Here is a 23,641-nt window from a genome sequence, read left to right on the forward strand (position 1 = left end):
ACGAGATGCCCTTTCTGGGGGTGCGAGACATGCCAGATTTTTTTTTAGAAGGTAAATCCTCGAAAACACAAATTAAGTACATGCACTTAAGTACAACTATTTTGTTTCATCAGACCTATGTATTTAAACATGTATATTACAGTAATTGTTAAAAATGTAAACAAAAATATATATAGGTTTAAGGGGTGTAAGAAGAAGATAATTTGATATTGATAAGGGATGAGAGAACATATTTTGAGAACCAAAGGGGTTCAGGCTGCAGAAAAGGTTAAAAACCACTGATCTAGGAGGAATTCAGATCCAAACTTACATGCATTCAGGATCTTCAAAATTATAAGCGTAATTAATTTGCAACAAAGAGTTTTTTAAAAAAAATCTTGTAAACAAAATTAGTGAAAGCAATGGATTAAATGCAGTAGGCTAACAGAAGTACGGTATTGATAAATATACAATTTCCCCCACAGAGATATGCCAGAGTGTCTCAGATGCTGTCCTTAAGTGGATTTATTATCCAAGGCTTAGAGCTCTCTTGCAGATAACTCGAATCATGCCAAATCAACAACAGTTCTGTTATTTATACAAATAAGCATGAGGAAGCAACAACACTAATTTTTCTCTTGTCAGTCCAAGACAGAATTTGAACTCAGATCGCAAGACATACAAACCTCTACTGCTACTTCACTAAATCAAAGTCTATTTAAACATATACTGTTTAATTATGTTTATATGGTCACAAATATGAGTAAGCTCAGAGGCCATCAGTACCAAGACAGTATTTCCATGGCTTTATTAAGTATTAGGAAACCTCTCCAATTAGAAGAAAACCCAGATTTTGGTTCATTTCCAAAAGTCATTAGAGGCTTGGCAATGCTTTCAGATGTTGAAGGCATGTCAAAGCATGATATTATACTACATTTAATGCAGTTTAGGTTAATTTAAACCAAAAGTATACAAAAATTACTAGGTTGCAAGAACTCAAAAAACCTCTGTAATGGATTCTAAACTCCTCCCACTCCTAAAACAGTCATCTTAAAATATATCAAATATAAACCACTGGTTTGACTTTTAACAAACTGTGGTTCTCTTTTAGGCTGGGCAGGTTTGAAGGGGAAAAAACAAAAATAAACACCCATATACCCTTACAAGGAAATTACCTGTCCTCCAGATTGTTTTTTAGCACTTTCATACAGCTCATCAATGTGTGAAGTAAACGACATAAAATCTGGAATGACGAACTTTCGCCTGAAGGCCTGAGTAAGCAATACAATATTGCTTTGTACACACCTGCAGAACGTAAGAAAAATGTTAGTAAATATTCCAGTTGCCTTTTATTTCTCTCAAAGAACTATAAAGCCCTCGTCCAGACTAACCCGCGGCATCGGCGGGTTAAAATCGATTGCTCGGGGATCGATATATCGCGTCTAGTCTGGACGCGATGTATCGATCCCCGAGCGCGCTTACATCGATTCCGGAACTCCATCAACCCGAACGGAGTTCCGGAATCGACACGGAGACCCGCGGACATCGATGCAGCGCCGTCCAGACGGGTGAGTACCTCGATTTTAGAAATTCGACTTCAGCTACGTTATTCCCGTAGCTGAAGTTGCGTATCTAAAATCGATTTTAATATCTAGTTTGGACGTGGCCAAAGGGTCAGTCCAGCCCTTGCTTATGAGTAATCCACTGAAGTAAACAGCATTAAGTGCATGATTAAAGGCTGGATGACTGGGCCCCTAATTATTCTTACAGGCATAAGATATTCTTTATTAGAAAGAAGCTTCCATTCCACAGAGATATTAGCAAAAAATTTAAAGTGATTATTTACAGTAGTTAAATACTAGTCCATTTTATTCTTTAATTATTTTAGGTTCTTATTTAAAGGTTTCAACTGCAGGGGTGCACTGCATTTCTAATTGTATGAGACCACAAGTTTTATTCAGCCTGCTGTGTACTAGGAGTCACCAAGCTCCACAGGGCTGGCTCCTTCTATCAGCCCTTCTAATGGAGCCTCTCTACGAGTTTGGTGAGGAAATGGCCACACTCTAGCCCAAACCGTATAAGTGCTCCATAAATGCTGAAATTGGAGGACAGCGAGCAGCTGGATGCTCCACCAACCCACCCAGAGTACACTTCTCTACTCCCTTGTTCCCACAAGGGCCACAGATACTTCCCCACTCCATCCCCACTCCTCCCCCAGCCCCACCCCCTCTGGTAAATCTGAGGGCCAGGAAGGCATGGGGCAAGGGAAGTTGTGGAAACTAGGTGCAAGAAGATTAAAGTGAGCAAGAAAGCAAAAATGGGGAAAACTGTAAGAAAGGGAAGATGACTGAGTAGAGAAAGATAACTGAGAAATGTTGCAGGAAGGAAAAAAAACAAGAGTATGCAAGACAGACAAGAAAAAAGAATAAAAGACTACAGATATGTAAGTGAAACAGTAAATATGTCAGACGTATCATGAGGGGAAGAATGGAGGAATGGGGCAGGAACAGCTCTATTCCAATGAGAGGAGTGGGTCCAAAACAAAAACGGTTGCAAACTACTGCAACACTGACAGAGAATCAGCACACTTTCTATCAGTCTGCTTAAGCCTCTAAAACTGTAGCACACAATAAAAATTTAACACTCAAAATCAGGTTAAGAGCTGCAAGAATTTTGTTGAAAAAGATTGCATTCTTCCTAAATCATCTAGTCTTAATTTTTCAGAAGAAATCTCACTAAATCTAACGTTTTAACTGGTGATACTTCTGGAAACATGTCATTCAATTATGAACAATGAAGAACAAAAAGGTTTATTTCCAAATATTCTGTACTACAGCATCACTAACAGCTCAAAATAAGGTTGTACGCAGGTTAAATCTGTGGCAACTTCACTTTCTGTGAAGCTCGAGTTCAGGTTTAAATCATGTTGACCCTTCACACTTTGTGAAATTCATCCTAAATTCAGCTGACAAAATTGCTCCAAATACTAGAGGGTACCTCTCTCCAACAGTGAAGCAGAAAGGCTAGAAAGGAATAGAACCAGTCTCTCTGAAGGATACCGAAAATAGTGTTTTTTATTGGTTGCAACCTGCCAAATTTGCATAGGGGACCTATTTTGTTACCTTGTCAATTTGCGCATCCTGACATAGTTTGTAATGACTATCTATCCCTTTTTGGTAGATACTCATATCGTTTTCAGATATCTATTTTATCTCTCTGAACAGGAACCCTCAGAGGTTGTTACCTATCTGAAGGGGGTCCATGCTCTTTTGCAAGCAATTAAGTAACAGCAGTTAAGACAACTGCGCATGCAGAATAATCTATTATCCATTTTCTATTTTTTGATATATTATAAAATAATTATTTTTATTCAGTTGCATAAAATTCTGACATTCTGGCAGGTATACGCACATAACTCAGGAAGGTGAGAGGGCTATATAGAATTTACAACAACAATCACCCTGATAATCAGGACGAAGCTTGATCTCAAAAGTAAGAATCAGGGGAAACCATGCCCCTTTATATAGAAAAGCAGCCTTTAATTCCAAGTTTATACAAGAGGTTCACAGATTCAACACACTTATTTTTTATTTAAAATATTTTAAGCGATTATAAGTAATTTAGGCTTTAACATATTCTGTATTAAGTTTAGATTTTATTTTAAACAAGTTTATTTTTAAAAATTTAAACAAAAATCTGATATAAATCAAAATCTGATTTTTCTCCCAAATAAAATAAAATAAATAAATAAAGTCATTTTTATGCAAACTGTCAGAAACAGGATCCCCTTGAATTCCCCCAACTTCCACCATATGGCTGCAAATGGAGTTTCACCACCCACAGTACAATAAAGGAGTAGATCTTTGGGAAGGCAGAATACTGGGGTGCATAAGTAAGGACTATTTTTTATCCTCCCTACTATATCCCTTATTTTCACAATTCTTCCAAGGTGTTTTTCTTCTCTACCTTTTTGAGTTTGCATAGCCTGTTTGTCAGTCTTTCCACTGGGAAAGAATTTGAAATATGGTCCCAGTCCTGCTATAGACACAAACCTGAACACACAGCATTTTCAATAATATTTGGGATATCTGTCTATGGCAGGCTCAGGACCTATGCCAGTACATGTAACTAGCAGTACTTCTTCTAGTAAAGCGTTTAAAAGAGAGTGGAGACATTTGAAAGCATGGGAAACAAATCTACACCACCTCAGGAAAACAAAAGCAAATTTAATAATTTTTGGTAAATAAGATACTTTTATGCTAATATGAACATTCCAAACACTCTAATGTCACAAAAGCTTTCAGACCATCCAAATGAACAAAAATATTTATAACTTGAGGATTTAAGGGTAAGCATGGCTAAGCCTAGAATGGAAAAATTCTCAGGAATTTGCCATCTTGATTTACATAACAAGATCAGTTTTAAAAAAAATAAAATAAAAAGATCACTGGAGGCCAGATTGCAGATTGTTAGATTTACACTTACAATGGAATATACCCAAATTGCTGCTTTCTATCGGCAGATCAGAGGAGATCTGGCTGACAAGACCGTCACTCAGGGTCAATAAAGGTGGGACAAAGAGCCTTGGGACAAAGACAAAACTTTTCATATGAAGGCTAAATATACATGTCACCTACTCTGAAAGAGAATTAGTGTCTAAAATTCAGATTTGCATTATTATAGTTGCTGCTCAGCAGCTGCTAATAAGGAAAAAAAACACTTTCCATAATCTCATGTTGAGTCCCTCACAGCTTTCCAGAATTGTTTTAGATGAAATTTTCCATGTTTGTTTCACCCTAGAAGCAATTTTGTTTTTACAAAATATCTAGTTTTGTTGATTCATGAGACATACGGGAAAAGCAACATTTCCTGGTTTTGTAACCATTTCCTAATTCCATTAATCTCCTCACTCCTCAACCACCACCAAACTGGGGACTCAAAAATAAGTAACCTTTGTATATTTATTGGAGTCATTCCTGGGCTACGTTTAAATTTCCCCCATTCCTTTTCACTAGTAATCCATGATGTTAAAAGTTAACAGCAAGGAAAATTCAGACAGAATGTGACTTCTAAACTGGAGAGTTACAGGTTACATGAAATCAGATATATAGATATTGTTTCAACAGTACCATTTATTACATTTGTGCAGTGGGGAAGTCGGCATGTCAGCTGGACGCTAACTTTTGCATTTTCTATTTCATGAAAGTTAAGTGCATAAGCTTAATATTGTTTTTTTTTTTTGACATTTTTTGCACAGAATAGCTCATCACTCCCTAAAACAGGGTTGTGTGGCAAATACAAGGGGTATAGACAACCTGTTATAGAAATTGATTTTAGTTATAAAAATTAATCAACTCCGACTGTTTTCCATAAAATTATTTCGGTATTGAAAATCTAGTGTTTTTTCCCCAATCTTCAGTATAGTCAGTCTTACACACAGAAAGCCAGCTTTCACCAGGTTATGTTGCCAACATGCATTATCTTAACATGGAGGAGCAAAACCGAGAGATTATTCAGTCTCCATGCTCAATCTTCAGCCTTTTAATGAGTTACCAAAAAGTGCCCCAACAGATATCATCTGGTTTTGACGTGGAGGACTTGTTTTTGCTAGAAAAGGTTTGCCACTATGCCTATATAGACAAACCCTTCTAGTGTAGAAGCAGATTATTCTGGCATGAGTTCTTTTGTCCTTAACTTATACCAGTTCCCAGAAATAAGCAAGCTACATCAGCAAAAGCACTTTTTAATCAAGTATAACTGCCCTGTACTAGGGTTTCTGCCAGTAGAGAAATGTTGTAAACAAATCTCACACCCTTACCTAATATATATTACTATATCTGCAAACATTAGTAACTGGACAAAGCTACTGATTTTTCTCATCAGTTCACATAATAGGTTTTAACTGTCTAATGATTCACGCCACATTCAATAAAGTGATCTAGAAGTGAAATGCTTTGTTATTCTGACATAACCTGATCAAATCACTTATTTCCCCAATTCTTCCCACCCTCCAAAAACCATTCTAAGTAAACCTTTCACTTATTTTAACTAGTGAAGGTAGGGGGGGAAGGAAGGAAGGATGAATTATTGCTGCTAACATTACTGTTCCCCATCCTGCTCTGTAATAGACCCCAATGACATTTCACAAATGCAAGGAGTATCCCACCCAGCGCAAAGAGAAGGATGTAACAATGACAGAATACTTGAATTTGAAGAGTATATTTTAGAAACGTCTATACCAGATCTAGTTTTGCCTGCAGAATCACCATGCCACAGAATAAAAATGAAAAGAAGTTACACCCTACTCTTAACACAAGCCTAGAATCTCATTTCAAGACTTAAGAATTCCCAAGACTGAAAAACTAAATAGAAACAAGTTTACATTCCTTTTTAAACATCCAAAATAAACTGAAAACTGGGGAAAGGAGAGCACTTGGCATGAACTGAACTTAGTAAATGGCACGGATATTGTTTAGTTAACTTGCTGCAGATATTTTACAACTCTTACACTGTGTAGTATTGTATAAAGCTTTTCCATAATTAAGACTAGTAAAGATGCATGTACACTTAATTGAACCAAATCATTTAGCAGTCCCTGTATCATGAAAAGGTATTTAAAAAAACCTATCCAATGACTGAACGTCAGAGATTAGTTTTCAGTGCATTGTGTGCCTGTTCCTGTACATTTCATTTATAAATGTAGATTCACACTTAATTCTTTGCTGCATCTTACTACACATTTAACAATATTATAATGTAAGACTGTCTCCAGTGTTCTTTTTCTCAAAAATAAGTTTAGTTTCCGCATCACTAATTAGTGCACATAAAGAACATGATTTTAAGAACGGCTTTTTTTCATTTTGTGAACAATTAGGTAAGAGGGATGCAGGATTTTATTCCTTGAGTATCAACAAGAACCTAGCCTACTGTATTTCATGAGATAGTGAAACATTCTCAAATACTAGTTTAATGTAAGTTGAATTAAATATGGGTCTCACTCATTTTTCGATTTAACTATACATTAGATTTATACACAGTATCTAATATATATATATATATATATTCCATGACAGAATGTGACTCAAATAACGTGTATGATCTTAGTACTGTATAATATTGCAGCCATATCACAATATTATCAGAAATATTTTACTTTTTAAACAACTCTTTGTCCAGCATGACGCCATCTGAAGTCGTTTGAAGAGTCAGTCTTAACATATCCATGCACTCTTTCAACCGTGGATCAGACGTGCGCAATCCTGTAGATTTGAGTGCCTATTACAATAAAGAAGTCAGAGTTACTACAAATATGAAAAATGCCTCTACTGAAATATTAAATTCTCTAGTGCTAAGCCCTATTTGTTCTCCTCTTCCAACAGAAGCATAAAATCAGCCTACCAAAATTTCATCAAATTATACATGGGCTCAAAACTCCAATCTCTTGCCACGCCACCCTTACTACTTGCGTCAAAAGACTTCCACAGATTTAACAAGAACAATGAATTGATTAAATGGGCCATAACTTGGAGAGAAGATATCACATTGTTGGAGAATTTATGTGAGTATACAAAAAGATTATTCCCAAAAAAATAGTATTTATTCTTAAATGACAGACACAAAGAACCCTCCAAATGAATCCTTTCAAGTTGCATGCAGTCTAATGTCTATGAAAAGCCTCACCCTGTTTGTAGTGCCTTCAGTACATCACTGTGATAAGTCTGGAAAAGCAAGGAATGTCACACAGTTGTAGCCCACCATGTAACAGAGAAGTTAATTTAATATTCCTGACTGCTGCTTGCTAAAGCATAAAATGTATTATTATACCAACTAGCTTTTATACAGAACTTGGGAAGTCGAAAACGCACAAAGATAGTGATTTAAATCACCAAACTCAATCATGATTTAAATCAGAAAGAAAACTTGATTTAATCAATTTTAATCTTGGTGCATTTATAATTTAAGCAATTTTCCTAAAGAAAGGTTGATGCTCATTGGTTGGCATAAATCTGGTACTTCTTTTTACTAACCAGTAGGATACATCATATCTATACACATTTATCAAAAAAAAAAAACAAGGAGTCCTTGTGGAACCTTAGAGACTAACACATTTATTTGGGCATAAGCTTTCGTGTGTTACAACCCACTTCATCAGTTGCATGGAGTGAAAAATACAGCAGGCAGGTATAAATATACAGCACATGAAAAGATGGGAGTTGCCTTACCAAGTGTGGGGGGGTCAGTGCTAATGAGGTCAGTGGTTTGAGCATTGGCCTGCTAAACCCAGGGTTGTGAGTTCAATCCTTGAGGGGGCCATTTAGGGACCTAGGCCAAAAATCTGTCTGGGGATTGGTCCTAGATGACCTCCTGAGGTCCCTTCCAACCCTGATATTCTATGATTATCCATCAATCAAGGTGGATGTGGCCCATTCCCAACAGTTGACAAGAAGAGGTGAGCATCAGCAGAGGGAAAACTATTTTTTGTAAAAAGCAACAAAAAGAGTCCTGTGGCACCTTATAGGCTAAGACATGTATTGAGACATAAGCTTTCGTGGGTGAATACCACTTCGTCAGACACGTTTGCAAATTAATTCCAGAATTGTAACATTCCAAAACCAGTAGCAGAGCACTTCAATCTCCCTGGACACTCAGTAACAGACTTCAACAAAAAACATTCAGAAACAGCCTCCAATGAGAAACTGTACAACTGGAATTAATTTGCAAACTTGACACCATCAAATTAGGCCTGAAGACAGACTGGGAGTGGCTGGGTAACTACAAAAAGTAATTTTCCCTCTGTTGATACTCGCACCTTCTTGTCAACCATTGGGAATGGACCACATCCACCTTGACTGAACTGGCCTCGTTAGCACTGACCCCCCACTTGGTAAGACAACTCCCATCTTTTATATTTATACTGGATATTTATACCTGCCTACTGTATTTTCACTCCATTTATCTGATGAAGTGGGTTACAGCCCAGAAAAGCTTATGCCCAAATAAATTTGTTAGTCTCTAAGGTGCCACAAGTACTCCTCGTTGTTTTTGCTGATACAGACTAACAAGGCTACCCCTCTGAAACCTATACACATTTATGTAAGTAATTATATAGCTTAATGTATATTTATTCACATTCTTAATTATGCTAGAAAATGATCATTCAAAAAATCTAATAAGTAAATGCGTCAAACTCATGGTCTGTATCAAGCTGCAGTCAAATGGAATTTGGAATTCACTTTAAAATTGTTTTTGGTAGTTAAAGAACTACCTTAAATGTGCTGGATACATTAGAAAAAAAGTTTATCAAAACATGTTTTTACACTGAAAACTGATTTACTGAACCAATCAAATATTAACACCAGTTAGCAATTTGAACTGTTTCTGGTCACATGTCCTTTAACACTTTCAAACTAGTAGAGTTCATCTTCTCACACATCATTTTCATTCATCGACTGGAAGAGGAAAACAAGCTTTTCTATTTTTCAATTCCCAATCTGTTTCTCACCGTTGAATGAGCGAGTTGAATAGTTAGATAAAATGGAAATGAACAGAAATGAAGAAAATATTCTCTGCACCTGAAGAAAAGGCTACCTGCTATCAAAAGGACTTCAACATCCTCTGGCTTCAGGTGCTTAGCCAATTACTTCCACCAATTCAGTGGTTTGACTTTCTTTAGAAAGCCAGTATACTTATAAATAACAAATCAAGCAGTACATGATCTTACTACATATGTTTTGGCCTTAACACAAGCTGTCATAATTACAAATGTACTTCAGTTTATTTTTTAAAAGGAAAACGAATTCAAATGTAAAAGATCTGGGGGTTGTGTATGTCAGATTTTTATCCACTCTGAAACTTACAGTAATGAACTTATGAACTGGAATTTTTTCTTGCCCTTCTGCAATAGTATAGAACAGCAAATCTTCCAAGCTAGGCAAGAGACCTTGCTTCATCTTACTAGGAATAAAAAGAAAGTCACAGAAGAGTTAGTGAAGATGCATTATTTACAATTTATCCACCCTAAAAAAAGCAATGTAGACCAATTCTGCTACTAGAGAACTTGGGAACATTTGCAGGACAGTTATTTTGAAATTTAGTTCAACCATCAATTTTTTGGTGAAAGCTAAAAGAGCAGCATGTATATTCACATTTTTTTTTAATTGTAGTTAAGATGTTCAACAGTTTGCATTACTGGTATTACAATCAGTTTTGTATATGGCGATAAACTCAGAAATAAAAGAAGAGATTTAGATATCTATTCTAATATCACCTTGTGAAACTGCTACATCATATTTTACTGTTCATGAGGTTCTGTAGGATGAGAATGCATATGGACAAAAATGTTGCATCACTTGACAAGAAGATCAAGTTAAAGCCCAATATAACAGGGGAACAAAGGAGAGGAAGAGGCACAAATTTCGTTTTGTTCACAAGGCTTAATTCCACACTTGTAATCACAAGCAGGCTTCTCATTGACTTCAGGGGGAGTTACACATGCAGAAGGGCAGACTTTGTCTAGAGATCATAAAGACCTAAGTGTAAATAAGATATTGGTTTTCACGAGAACAAATATGTGCATTACATTTTCATAGCCTACATTCTTTTCTTCATGTCACACTTTCCCTGAACACAAGATGAATCTTAATTTTAAAATATTTAAACTGCATGAGATATGAAAACAACAAAAAGTAACTGCTAGAAGGTTCTTACAACCTCAGAAATTAGCATACTGGATAGGACCAGTGATCTATCTAACCCACTCTCTTTAACAGTGCCCAGTGCCAGAAGTTTCAGAGGAATATACGAAAAACCCATGCTAGGATAACTATCTTTGGAGGATTCTGCGAGACTGCGCGCCCACAGAAAACACTCACATCCCCACCCCGCAGAGAAGCCATACACCAGGGGGAGGCATGGGTGAAGTTTACTGGGGGATTGGCCCCTTCCAAACAGAGGTGGGGGGGGCACGTGGGGTTACACGCCACTGCCCGTCTGCCCCCCCAATTCTGCAAGCACAGAGCTGCCCAGCTGATGGAGGCAGTCTCAGCTCGGCTGACTCTGCAGCTGAATGCTGCCTCCTGGGTTCTAGCACCACTCGTGCTCCCTTTGTGTTTGCTGGGAGCCTTCCTGTTTTCTATTCTGTGCAACACTTAGTACCCGCAGAGGAGCTGGGTAAGGGTGGGGAAAAATGAGAGAAGGGAGGGATGAGGGGAAAGAGGCAGTGGGTAGGAAAGGGGGGTGAAATAGGGCAGGACGAGAATTTGAAAGTGAGGGAAGGGAGATGGAGAGGGGTATCACAGGGGGAAGCAAGAGCCCAGTATGTGGTATCCCCTCAGCAGCAGCTGGGGATCCCCCGTTAAGGAGGCCCAGTGAACCCTCACAAGCCCTACCCCCTACACTTGGACCCCTCCAAGTCCCCCACACCCAGACCTCCATCCCACTGATCCCCCACCCCATCAAGCCCCACTCCCCCACAGTGAGCCCCATCTCTGCACACCCAGCCTCCTTCTCTGCCTCCCCGCCCTCGAGCCCCAACCACCTTCACCTGGATCCCCTGCAGAGTCCCATTGCCCCTGCACCCAGAACCCCCTCCAAATACGCCTCTGTGCATCCAGATCTCCCACTGAGCTGCCCACACGCAGATGGCCCCACACAGAAACTTATCACTCCATATCTGGATCTCCCACACTAAGCCTCTCCATACCTGGATCCTGCTAGGCTGAGCCTGCCCACCCACACCTGGCGCAGAGCCCAGGGGTGTTTCTGGGGCAGGACCAGCCCTTGCACTGTGTCAGGGTCAGATGGAGCCCCACTGCCAAGTCCCTATACCAGGGGAGTTCGGAGCTTCAGGGTGATCTCCTACCTCAATGCAGCCAAATGGCCTGTGCTTCCCACTGCCATGCTGTAGCCATATTTATTTATGGACAAGTAACATTTGCAGAAATTTAAAATATTATGCACATAATTTTTAAGCACCGAATTCCCTCAGGAGTTGATCATTATGAAGTAACTGGTCTCTATGGAAGTTTGTTCCCTACCCCATCAGCTAGTGATTGCCTCACACTTGTAAGCACAAGTTTATATATACTTTTTTTTTTTAATTCTGCCTCCTGGGGATGATGTCCTAATATAGGTATGGATGCTTTCACTATTCATATACACATCTAAGCAGTTTTTCAATCCTAATCAGATCTTTCCATCAATCACATGTTGTGAACAGTTGAGGAAACTTTTTTTTTTTTTAAAGCACAATGCTTTATCAGTTTTAAGTTTGTGGCTCTTAAATTTTATTCAACGGCCTCTTATTCTTATATTGCGAGAGGGTGTAAATAGAAAAGCCAGATTAACCTTTTCTAAATAATTCATTTTGCACATCTCCTATCCTGTCTCCTTGCCCCTCTAAACTGGTATTTCTCTCTGATGTTTCACCTTCAATGCAATGCTGCAGGATCAGTTCTGAAACAGAAGGAGTAGCACAATAAAATGTTTCCCTCCCAGCTCCTCCCCAAATTGTATATACTAAATCATAAGCCGGTTCATTTATAAGCCGACCACCTCAAAATGTATACGTAAAAATGGAAAATTTTTATAACCCTTTCAGAAGCCAACCCCATAATTCAGTGGTTAGCAAACTTTGGCTCCCAGGCCATCAGAATAAGCTGCTGGTGGGCCGACATGGTTTGTTTACCTTGAGCATCCGCAGACACGGCGGTAAACCTAAGTGTCCCAGCACACCAGCTGCCTACCCTGACAGATCAGGACAGCAACTGGTGGGGAAATTTTTTTGGGAGGAGAAGCTGGAAGTCAAGGGAGTAACCCGTGAGCACCCCCCACGTGACCCTAGCCCTAGCCTGGAACCCTCATATTCTCCCCATTCCATCCCTTCCCACCTTAACCGGGGAGGATGTCTCTGGCCTGGCTGGAGCTGCTCCAATAGGCTGGGCAGCGTGGCCACAGCCTGCTCCAACAAGCCAGACTGGGCAGCCCCGGAGCTGCAGCTGCTTCAGAAGCTGGGAGGAGAGCAGCTTGGCCAGAGGCGGAGAGACTCTGGCCCTGCCTCTTCCCTTCTGGCTGTGCTGCCCCACCTTGCTCCCTCTGTTGTAGGGAGGGGCCATGTCCCACCTCTCCTTCTCTATACCCGTTCAAAAGCCGACCCCCTTCTCTGGTGCTTCCCTTTTATTAAAAAAAAAAATCAGCTTCTGAACAAGTATATACGGTACATGATGGTTAAATACCAGAACAAATAAATAGTCTTTTCTTGAAGCTTCACAATGTCACCTCCAATAGCATGCCAGGAATTACAGATTTAGATTCAGCTTTTTATACTCTGCTCTCTGGACTGGCACAGTAATAGATTGCTGATGTTCTATCTCAGAACTGTTAGGAACAAAGTTACAATGGGCTTCAGATCATTTTCCTTCCCTCCCATCCCCCAATAGGCTGTCTTGTATGTGCTTCAGTTTTCTTTTAGACTTAGTGTCAACTTAAAATCAATGCTCTTTGGTATTTGACAAAATTTAGTACAAGATAACAGAGCACTGCTACCGAGAGTCTCTAAATAAAGATAACTGCTGTCTACAGAAAGGGATGGTAAGCAGTCTTAGGCCTGGTCTACACTACGATTTTAAGTCGAATTTAGCACTGTTACTTTGATTTAAGCCTGGACCCATTCACACGAAGCCCTTTTTTCCCCCGACTTAAAGGGCTCTTTAAAATCAATTTCTTTACTCCACCTCCGATGAGGGGATTAGCACTGGAATTGGCCTTGCCGCATCGAATTTGGGGTAGTGTGGACGCAATTCAATGGTATTGGCCTCCAGGAGCTATCCCATTGTGACTGCTCCATTGTGACTGCTCTGGACAGCGCTCTCAACTCAGATGCACTGGCCAGATAGACAGGAAAAGGCCTGGAAACTTCTGAATCTCATTTCCTGTTTGGCCTGTGTGGCAAGGTGCAGGTGAGTGCAGATCTCATCAGCAGAGGTGACCATGATGGAGTCCCAGGATAGCAAAAAAGCTCCATCATGGACCGAATGGGAGGTACAGGATCTGCTCTCCGTTCCAGTAAACAAAATGCCAAAACATTAGAAAGTCTCAAAGGGCATGAAGGACAGAGGCCCTAACAGGGATGCTAAGCAGTGCCTCATGAAAATTTAGGAGCTCAGACAAGCCTACCAAAAAAACCAGAGAGGCAAACAGCCACTCCGGATCAGAGCCTCAAATACGCCGCTTCTATGATGAGCTGCATGCCATGCTAGGGGGGTGCAGCCACCACTACCCCAACCCTGTGCTTTGACTCTGTCAATGGAGAATCACGCAAAACGGAAGTAGGTTTTGGGGATGATGATGATGATGAAGATGAAGAGACTGAAGATAGCTCACAGCAAGGAAGTGGAGAAACCGGTTTCCCCAACAGCCAAGATATGTTTCTCGCCCTGGACTGGAGCCAGTAAACCCCAAATGCACCCAAGGCGTTCTCCTGGACCCTGAAGGCAGAGAAGGGACCTCTGGTGAGTGTACCTTTGTAAATATTACACATGGTTTAAAAGCAAGTGTGTTTAATGATTAATTTGCCCTGGCATTCGCAGCCAGTACAACTACTGGAAAAGTCAGTTAACGTGTATGGGGATGGAGTGGAAATCCTCCAGGGACATCTCCACAAAGCTCTCCTGGATGTACTCCCAAAGCCTTTGCAAAAGGTTTCTGGGGAGGGCAGCCTTATTCAGTCCACTATAGTGGGACACTTTACCACACCAAGCCAGTAGCATGTAGTCAGGAATCACTGGATAACAAAGCATGGCCGAGTATGGTCCCGGTGTTCGCTGGCATTCAAACATCTGTTCTTTATCTCGCTGTGTTATCCTCAGGAGAGTGATATAATTCATGGTCACCTGGTTGAAATAGGGTGCTTTTATCAAGGGGACATTCAGAGGTGCCCATTCCTGCTCGGCTGTTTGGCTGAACAGAAACGTTCCCCACTGTTAGCCCCGCGGTGGGGGGAGGAGTGAAGCGTGAGTGATCGCTCACACCAAACCGCAGGCCCTCACTACAAGAGGCAAAATGTGACCTTGTAACGAAAGCACGTGCTGTGTAATGTGAACAGCAAGATTTAACGTGAAAGAGTCTACCCATTGTTCTCTAAAATGTGTTTTTTTAACTACCACTCTCCCTTTTCCTCCACCAGTTACAAATGTTTCTCCTTCACAGAGGCTAGCGAAGATTAGAAGGTGAAAAAAACCACACTTGGGATGAAATGTTCTCTGAGCTCCTACTGTCCTCCCACATTGACAGAGCACAGCAGAATGCTTGGAGGCTGACAATGTCAGAGTGCAGGGAAGCACAATATGAACACAAGGAGAGACGGCGGGCTGAAGTGGTGTCAGCTTGCTGACAGAAGGCAAGAGTCGATGCTCAGGCTGCTGGAAGATCAAACTCATATGCTCCAGTGCATGGCTGAACTGCAGGAAAGGCAACAGGAGCACAGACCACTGTTACAGCCCTGTGTAACCAACAGCTCTCCTCCCCAGGTTCCACAGCCTCCTCACTCAGATGCCCAAGAACGTGGTGGGGGGGGACCTCCAGCCACCCTACCCCAGAGGATTGCCCAAGCAACAGAAGGCTGGCCTTCAATAAGTTTTAAAGTGCAGTGTGGCCTTGTCCTTCCCTCCTCCCCTATCCCACCCGGGCTACCTTGGCAGTTATCCCCCTATTTGTGTGATGAATTAATAAAGAATGCATGAATGTGAAGCAACAATGACTTTACTGCCTCTGCAAGCAGTGATCGAAGGGGGGAGAGGAGGGTGGCTAGCTTACAAGGAAGTAGACTGAACCCAGGCAGGAGGTGTTTCATCAAGGAGAAACAAACTCAACTTTCACACCATAGCCTGGCCAGTCATGAAACTGGTTTTCAAAGCTTCTCTGATGTGCACCATGCCCTCCTGTACTCCAACCGACCTGGTTCTGGCTGGGCGTAATCAGCAGCCAGGTGATTTTCCTCACCTCCCATCCCACCATAAACGTCTCCCCCTTACTCACACAGATATTGTGGAGCACACAGCAAGCAGTAATAACAATGGAAATATTCGTTTCACTGAGGCCTATCCACATCAGTAAACTGTGCCAGTGCACTTTTAAACATCCAAACGCACATTCTACCACCATTCTGCACTTGCTCAGCCTATAGTTGAACAGCTCCCGACTACTGTCCAGGCTGCCTGTGTATGGCTTCATGAGCAACAACATTAAGCGGTAGGCTGGGTCCCCAAGGATAACTATAGGCATTTCAACATCCCCAATGGTTATTTTCTGGTCTAGGAAGAAAACCTCTTCCTGCAGCTTTTGAAACAGACCAGAGTTCCTGAAGACACGAGCCATCCCACGCTGATGTTGGTGAATTGTCCCTTGTGATCCACCAGTGCTTGCAGCAGCATTGAGAAGTACCCCTTTCTGTTTATGTACTCGCTGGCTTGGTGCTCCGGTGCCAAAATAGGGATCTGGGTTCCATCTATTGTCCCATCACAGTTAAGGAATCCCATTTCAACAAAGCCATCCACTATGCACATTTCCCAGAGTCACTACCCTTGATATCAGCGGTTCTTTGATTGCGTTGGCTACTTGGATCACAGCAGCCCCCACAGGAGATTTGCCCACTCCAAATTGACGCCCGACGGACCGGTAGCTGTCTGGCGTTGCAAGCTTCCACAGGGCTATCACCACTTCTTGCTTCTCAACTGTGAGGGCTGCTCTTATCTTGGTATTCTGGAGCTTCAGGGCAGGGGAAAGCAAGTCACAAAGTTCCATGAAAGTGCCCTTACACATGCGAAAGTTTCGCAGACACTGGGAATCGTCCCAGACCAGCAACACTATATGGTCCCACCAGCGTGTGCTTGTTTCCCGGGCCCAGAATCCGCGTTCCACAACATGAACCTCCTCCATTAACACCATGATGCGCACATTGCCGGGGCCCATGTCTATGGTCCTCATCACTCATCACTGCGCTGCAGTCACCTCCTTGCCTGGTTTTGCTTTGGCAGGTTCTGGTTCTGCATATGCTCCAGGAAAATGTACGTGGTGTTTTCAGTGCTCATAATTGCCGCGGTGATCTGAGGAGGCTCCATGATCTCAGTGCTATGGCGTCTGGGCTGAAGAAAGACGCGAAACGATTGTCTGCACTGATGGAGGGAGGAGCAACTGACGACATGTCTTACAGGGAATTAAAATCCACAAAGGCTTGCATCAAGGAGAAACATGAACAACTGTCACACAGAATGGCCCCCTCAAGGATTGAACTCAAAACCCTGGGTTTAGCAGGCCGTTAATTTCACGGAGGGAGGAAGGGAGCAAATGAATACAAAACAAACCGAGTCTATTTCTTGTTTTGATCCACTCCATCTATCTTTTACAACTTTAGGCTGGCAGCAGACGGTGCAGTTCGACTGCTAGCCATCATCATCTCCTGTCTGCTCGGCAGAAGATACCACATTACAACTGCTAGCCATTGTCATCTCCTGGGTGATCGGCAGAAGATGGGAATGACCTGGCTAAGTCGCTCCCACGTCTGCCCAGGAGCCCCTGACTGACCTCACCAAGGTCAGTTAAAAGAGCACCCAGGAGTACGACAACAATGGCTACCAGTCATAACGCACCGTCTGCTGCCAAAAGGCAATGAGCTGCCGCTGTGTAGCAATGCAGTCCCACATCTGCCAGCACCCAGTAGACTTACGGTGACAGTCAGCTGTGCGGGCTCCGTGCTTGCCGTGGTATGGCATCTGCACAGGTAACCCTGGCAAAAAGGCGCAAAATGATTATCTGCCATTGCTTTCAAGGAGGGAGGGAGGGAGAGCCTGACAACATGTACCTAGAATCACCCGTGACGCGGTTTTTGCCTCATCAGGTATTGGGATTTCAACAGAATTTCAATGGGCGGCGGAGACTGCAGGAACTGTAAGATAGATAGCTACCTACAGTGCAATGCTCCGGAAGTTGACGATAGCCTCGGTACTGTGGACGCAGTACGCCAACTTAATGCACTTAGAACATTTTTTTGTGAGGACACACACAATCGACCGTATAAAAAAGATTTCTATAAATTCAACCTAATTTCGTAGTGTAGACATACCCTTACTGTTTTAAACTTACCCATTAAAAACAGCAAGTGCATAAAACTTGTAATTTGAAAATAATCTTAAAATTAGTTACTATATGGTCATCTGTGCAAGTCATTCTTTCCTGGAAATGAAAGCCTTCAGACGAAATAAAATGCATAAACAAGCAAAAATCTGAAAAATCATTGCCTGGCTATGAAAGCTCTCTTTCACAAGATTACCAAGAATTCTTTGAGTTATATTTAAAGATGACTTGCAGGACCCCACCCTAAGACTGCAATAATAATTGTTGCTGGTAGTCACAAACCATGTAGACCAGTAAAATTCTGCAGATTCACAAGAAATTCAATATTAGCTGAAACTATTTCAATGGTAGTTAAGCTTACTCATTAAAAATTAATAGTGAATTAATAACCTAAATATATTTAATCCTAGCCTTAATATTAATGATGGGCCTCATATTAAATTCTTCTTCCTCTACCCAAACCAGTGGTAAAAATTAGACTTCCTATTAAATAAACCAGAGAAAAACAAACATTGCACTTACTCATGCACTAAGAACAGACGAGGACTTGTAAATGAATAGAATATTTACTGTTTCTTTTCACTTCAGAAAATTAAGATTATTTTTAAATGATGCAATGCTGACTAGTGTACAGACAGGCCGGCAACTCAATGAAGACAAATACGTGCATCTACACCAGGAAGGTTAAATCACTTTCTTCCATGCCACATTTTGCATCTTTATAAATCACATAGTCTTTTCCAGAAGCTAAGTCTATTTCTGGACTTCAAAATGTTACACACTGTTAATGCTGTAATTCTACATTTCAATAACTCAAAAGTATGCAATTTTTATTTCATATATTTTAGCTGTTACAATACTATACACATTCCAAAGTCTAGTGTTATTGACTTTTGAGCTTTTTACTGAGTTTCAGAAAATTTCCCAACAAACTTTCTGAATTATACACAATTATATACAATGTTTCCATTAACAAACAAAAAATAGATTTCTAGAAATCCGAAATTCAGATTTGAATGTTTGCTGACACTTGGGCAATGCATATACTTACAAATATTTTATAGCGTTAAAAAAAAGAGCTGAAATCTATAAATCTGCTCTATCACAAGCTTTACAATTATGCCCCAGGAAACTGCACCTGTCCTATTTATATCAATGCAGATATATGCCCTTAAACGTTGACATATTGACAATAAGCTTCTTACACCACTCATCATTACCTTTACACTTATATTTTCTTAAATCAGTGTATGCATTTCACAACTGAAGGTTTTTTAAAAAAAATCCCCATCACATCTTTCACATCCATTGCTGTTAAATCAAGCTGACTGATCCAATATTTAACAATAAATTTGCACCAGCTGCCAAAGCAAATGAGGCTACTATTCAATATTTACAGAAAATGCTATGTCAAATGGACTCTCTTTCAATAAAGTTTATCAGTTCAAACTGCAGAATAAGCTTTTGCCCTTTTTATCAGTTCAATATAGTTTGTACATAACATTTACTTAACCTAAAAGCAATATTTTAGCACGGTAACACACTTAGCAAGAAAGTGTTATTCAGCATATGTTGCATAGAGCTAAGATACTGAAGTGGAGGGGACATGCTATTGCCATAGTTAGCTTAAAGTGGAAATTCCAATTTATTCGCTGCTTTATGGTTTATACCATACTCTGAAAAACAAGGAAAAGAGCAGGAGTAAACTCGTTTTAGGCAAGAAAGATTAGAACAGTATTTGTGAAATCTACTTTAGTTTATAGTATGGAATAATGGAGGAGGCACCACACTACCACTTAACATAAAGGTTCTAGGACATACGAACCGTGTGACCAAGGATCCAGCCACCTCAACCTTGCCCGTATTCCTCTCTACCCCAGCAGCGAACCAACCTACAGAACTGTAGGGCTGTTCACAAGAGTCAATTTCACACAAAATTAATAGATTGATTGTTTAAATAGAAAACTAGCATGTCAAATGTGGTGTTGATTTTTGTCCTAGAGGATATGTCTACACTGCAATTAGACAACCACAGCTAGCCTGTACCAGCTGACTTAGATTAAGGGGCTTGGGCTAAGGGGCTATTCAACTACAGTGTAGAAGTTTGGGTTTGGGCTACAGCCTGAGCTCTGGAATCCTCAAACCGCTCAGGGCCCTAAAGCCCAGACTCCATCCCAAGCCTGAACAACTAAACAGCCCCATGGCCCAAGTTTTTAACTGCAGTGTAGACATACCCATACACACCTACCCACTAGGAAACTGACTGAGACTATCCATTTCATATTGGGTGCTCAGACACCATAATATGGTGTTAACTTTCTTGTCACTACCACTACCTACCAGACAGACAAACAATGATTAGAGCCATGAAGAAATTTCCTTATGAAAAACTGGTACTGTTTACTTTGGAAGGGAAGTGAATAAGAGGGAGGCGTGATAAAGGTTTACAAAATAATGAATAATGTAAATAAATTGGTATGAATTGGTCACTTCTATTCACCTTTGCATAATCTAAGAATAAGAAGCTCACAGCAACTGAAAAGGTAGCAAATTTTAAATTGATAAAAACATCACTTCCACTCAAAGTATAATTAGCCTGTAAACTGGTAGCCTCATGATATTATAGATGCTAAGAGTTTAGCGAGATTCAAAAGAGGACTAAGTATGTATATACATCCAGAGAGATGCAGTAGTAAAGATATGATAAAAAACCACACACCAAAAACAATTGTTTTAGAAGGGTTCAAAAGTTGCTATGAGGGCATGAGCCAGTTTCTATCTGATGGGGGACAGAAAAGAAGGCTTCCCTATACACCTCGGTGCATAACTGGGTTTCTTGAACCTTCACTACTGACCTGGGCTGGATCTGAAAATAAATCAACTAGGTAAGGATGCATTATGTTATCAGAGTCTAATCTCATCCTTTAAAACAATCCACATCACTTGTAAGCCAGCCTTAAAAATTATAAAAAGCACCATTAAACAGAGAGCCTCAGTAACTATTTTATTGTATTTCAGAATCATAAACCAGTGTCCTGGGTCAGGTCTATTGTGATCTACCTACAACTTTAAGTCAGCTCTGCTCACAGTGTTTTGGAATTTTAAAATTAAAAAACCTAGATAAATCACGCATAAAGTGGTTGTGGCACTGAGCCAGCGAGGGCTGGGCAACCAGTAGGCTAAGTGACCCAAAATCAACTTTTAAGGACATATTAAAGAAGTACTGAAATGGTAAATGGGGTCACTCCTTGTAGATAGTTATCAGAGCTATGTTAAACAGATGAGAGGTCTGTATTGTTAGAGAATCAGAGGTACATACTAATTTTATTTGTCTGTTTACCTCTATCTGTCTGAAATTTAACAATGTGATCTAATTATCTTGTAAATTAGAAACTTCTGTTCCTATATTTCATCACTATATTATATTGAGTCAGAGATCAAAAGGGGATATTAACATTTAGATGAAACTTGTGGTGTACTAATATCATTGTCTTTATTTCTCTTTGAAGTTTGTAGTAAATTACCTATGAACCATCTGAATGTTAATTGTCTTATACTAATCAATACAACTAGCTACCAGTGTATGCCTAGGAAATAGAGATTTACTTCAAAGCAACAATGTCTGCCATGACAAGAGGCTTCTCAGCCTGCTTGGGAACTGTAAAGAAGGTCTTGAGTCTAATCTTTTTTTAATCTCAGATCTGCTTAAACATTGTCAGGGGAAGTTCAAGTCACAAGACTGAAACCTCCAGGTGTGCACTGGACTACCCCTACAAATTCTCATAGAAGAATTTGAACTCTACACATGGACTGCCTATTGGACTGATTCTGGAAGTTTTACAAATCATCAGCATGTCATCTCTGCTACAAAACTGACCCAAGAATTTTATTCTTATCTGTATGTATAATAATCTTTTCACCAAAGTAATTCTTTCTTAAATAAATCTTAGTTAACAAGAGTTGGCTGTGTGTATTTGGGTAAGATCTGAAATATTAATTAACCTGGTGGGTAATTCTTGGGGCTAGCAGACTATCATATAAGGTGAATAAGATTTTAAGTAATCCTCACTATATTAGACTTGGCTGTCTGGGTGGGAGCCAAAGCCTGGATTGCTTAAGAGGAACTGTATTTTAGCTTCTTGGGAAACAATACAGTATTACAGAAGCTGTTACTAGCTTGGTAAAATCTAATTACAGAACAAACCACCGGTTTTGTAGATCATCTGACCTATTCTTTACAGTTTGCCCTAATTGAGCATTCTCCGTGTGGCCAGTCTAGCAACCATAGTCACAGTGGTCTCAGGTCAATATAAGATTTTCTTTCCACTGTTCTACAATACAAGAGGTAGGAAGAATCATGTGCTATTAAGCTGAAAATAAGAATTCAAAAAAGCGGTATCTCAGCACATTCAGGCTAGACACAGCCAAGTACAGAAGTTTTGCAAATACTGTTTTTGTGGCATGCTGCAGTCTGAATGACTGTAACAGCCACTACAATTTCTGCAGATTCTTGTGCCCTAAAAATATGGCATTTAAAAAAAAATTTTACAGCTGCTTCATATGTAGTCCAGTTGTCTCAAATCTACACTTGTCCCACAAATATTTTTTCTAATTTTATAAATAAGGATTTACACAAAATCCTAAAAAAGTATTACCCAGTCTATCACAGGGAAAAAATTACGAATTAACAAGCAGAGAAACTAGGTATGTTTCTAACATGACAGAACTTCTCTATTTCTGAAAGAATTTCTCTCTGTTCCTGGGGTACAAAGATATTTTATTGAAAATTAAACATGATATACAAAAAAATAAATTTCAAAGTCATTAAGATCACAAAGTCAACTATTCAAGTTACAAAATGCCAAATTTACAGTTGTTCAATCTTAATTTTGCCCCCTTGTCTCATTCACTTCAGGATGGATGCACAAGGGTTTTGTGCAAAACAAATAATGTGATCGAGTAATCAGACTACCAAAACTTACATATGCATAAAAGGGAAGAATTAAAAAGTTGAACAGGCACCCATAAATTTGGCATTTTCTAACTTTCAAGAAGGGCTTTGGAGTGGAGCCCAGAGCTGGAGCGCAGAGCAGCTCCGGAGTAGTGGAGCTGCAGGTTTTTGCCTGGAGCTGGGGCGAAGCCAGAGCACAGCTCCAATGCCCTGCTTTAAAGTGCTTGGACTAAATAACCTTTATTTTAATGAATTTTTTTTTTAAATATGGGGTAATTTCACAGTCCGGCTTCACATATATTCATTCCAAACCTTCAGCACCACACAACAAACTTTTCCCACTTGAGCTACAGAACTAACTAGCTGATAAGAGCAGAAGGCTATTATTCCAGAGGGGGGAATGCACCAATAGATCCATGGATGGATGTGGCAAACCGCAGTTGTCTCTCCTCCAGGACACTGGGGAGCTCTGGGACGTGGGATCCATATGATGCCCCTGAAGGTGAGGAGGAGAGATGGAAGGAAAGGCCCCGCGGCAGCTTCACCTACCCGACAAGGGACTGGGAAGGAAGTAGCAGTGTCTCA

The 23,641-nt window shown here is 40.4% G+C and overlaps 1 protein-coding gene across 3 annotated transcripts in view; it reads right to left on the minus strand.

The window, feature by feature from the left end:
* Positions 1-23,641, minus strand: part of GLS (glutaminase) — a 123,500-nt gene that overhangs the window by 94,436 nt on the left and 5,423 nt on the right. For all 3 annotated transcript variants that reach the window (XM_030579649.1, XM_030579651.1, XM_030579652.1), the window contains 3 exons: positions 9,837-9,933; positions 7,133-7,254; positions 1,155-1,284 (listed from right to left, as the gene is read on the minus strand). In XM_030579649.1, coding sequence (XP_030435509.1) covers positions 1,155-1,284; positions 7,133-7,254; positions 9,837-9,933 — 349 coding nt within the window. The remainder of the gene's footprint in view (positions 1-1,154; positions 1,285-7,132; positions 7,255-9,836; positions 9,934-23,641) is intronic.

The sequence above is a fragment of the Gopherus evgoodei genome, chromosome 11, assembly GCF_007399415.2.
Source record: "Gopherus evgoodei ecotype Sinaloan lineage chromosome 11, rGopEvg1_v1.p, whole genome shotgun sequence".
Taxonomy (NCBI): Eukaryota; Metazoa; Chordata; order Testudines; family Testudinidae; genus Gopherus; species Gopherus evgoodei.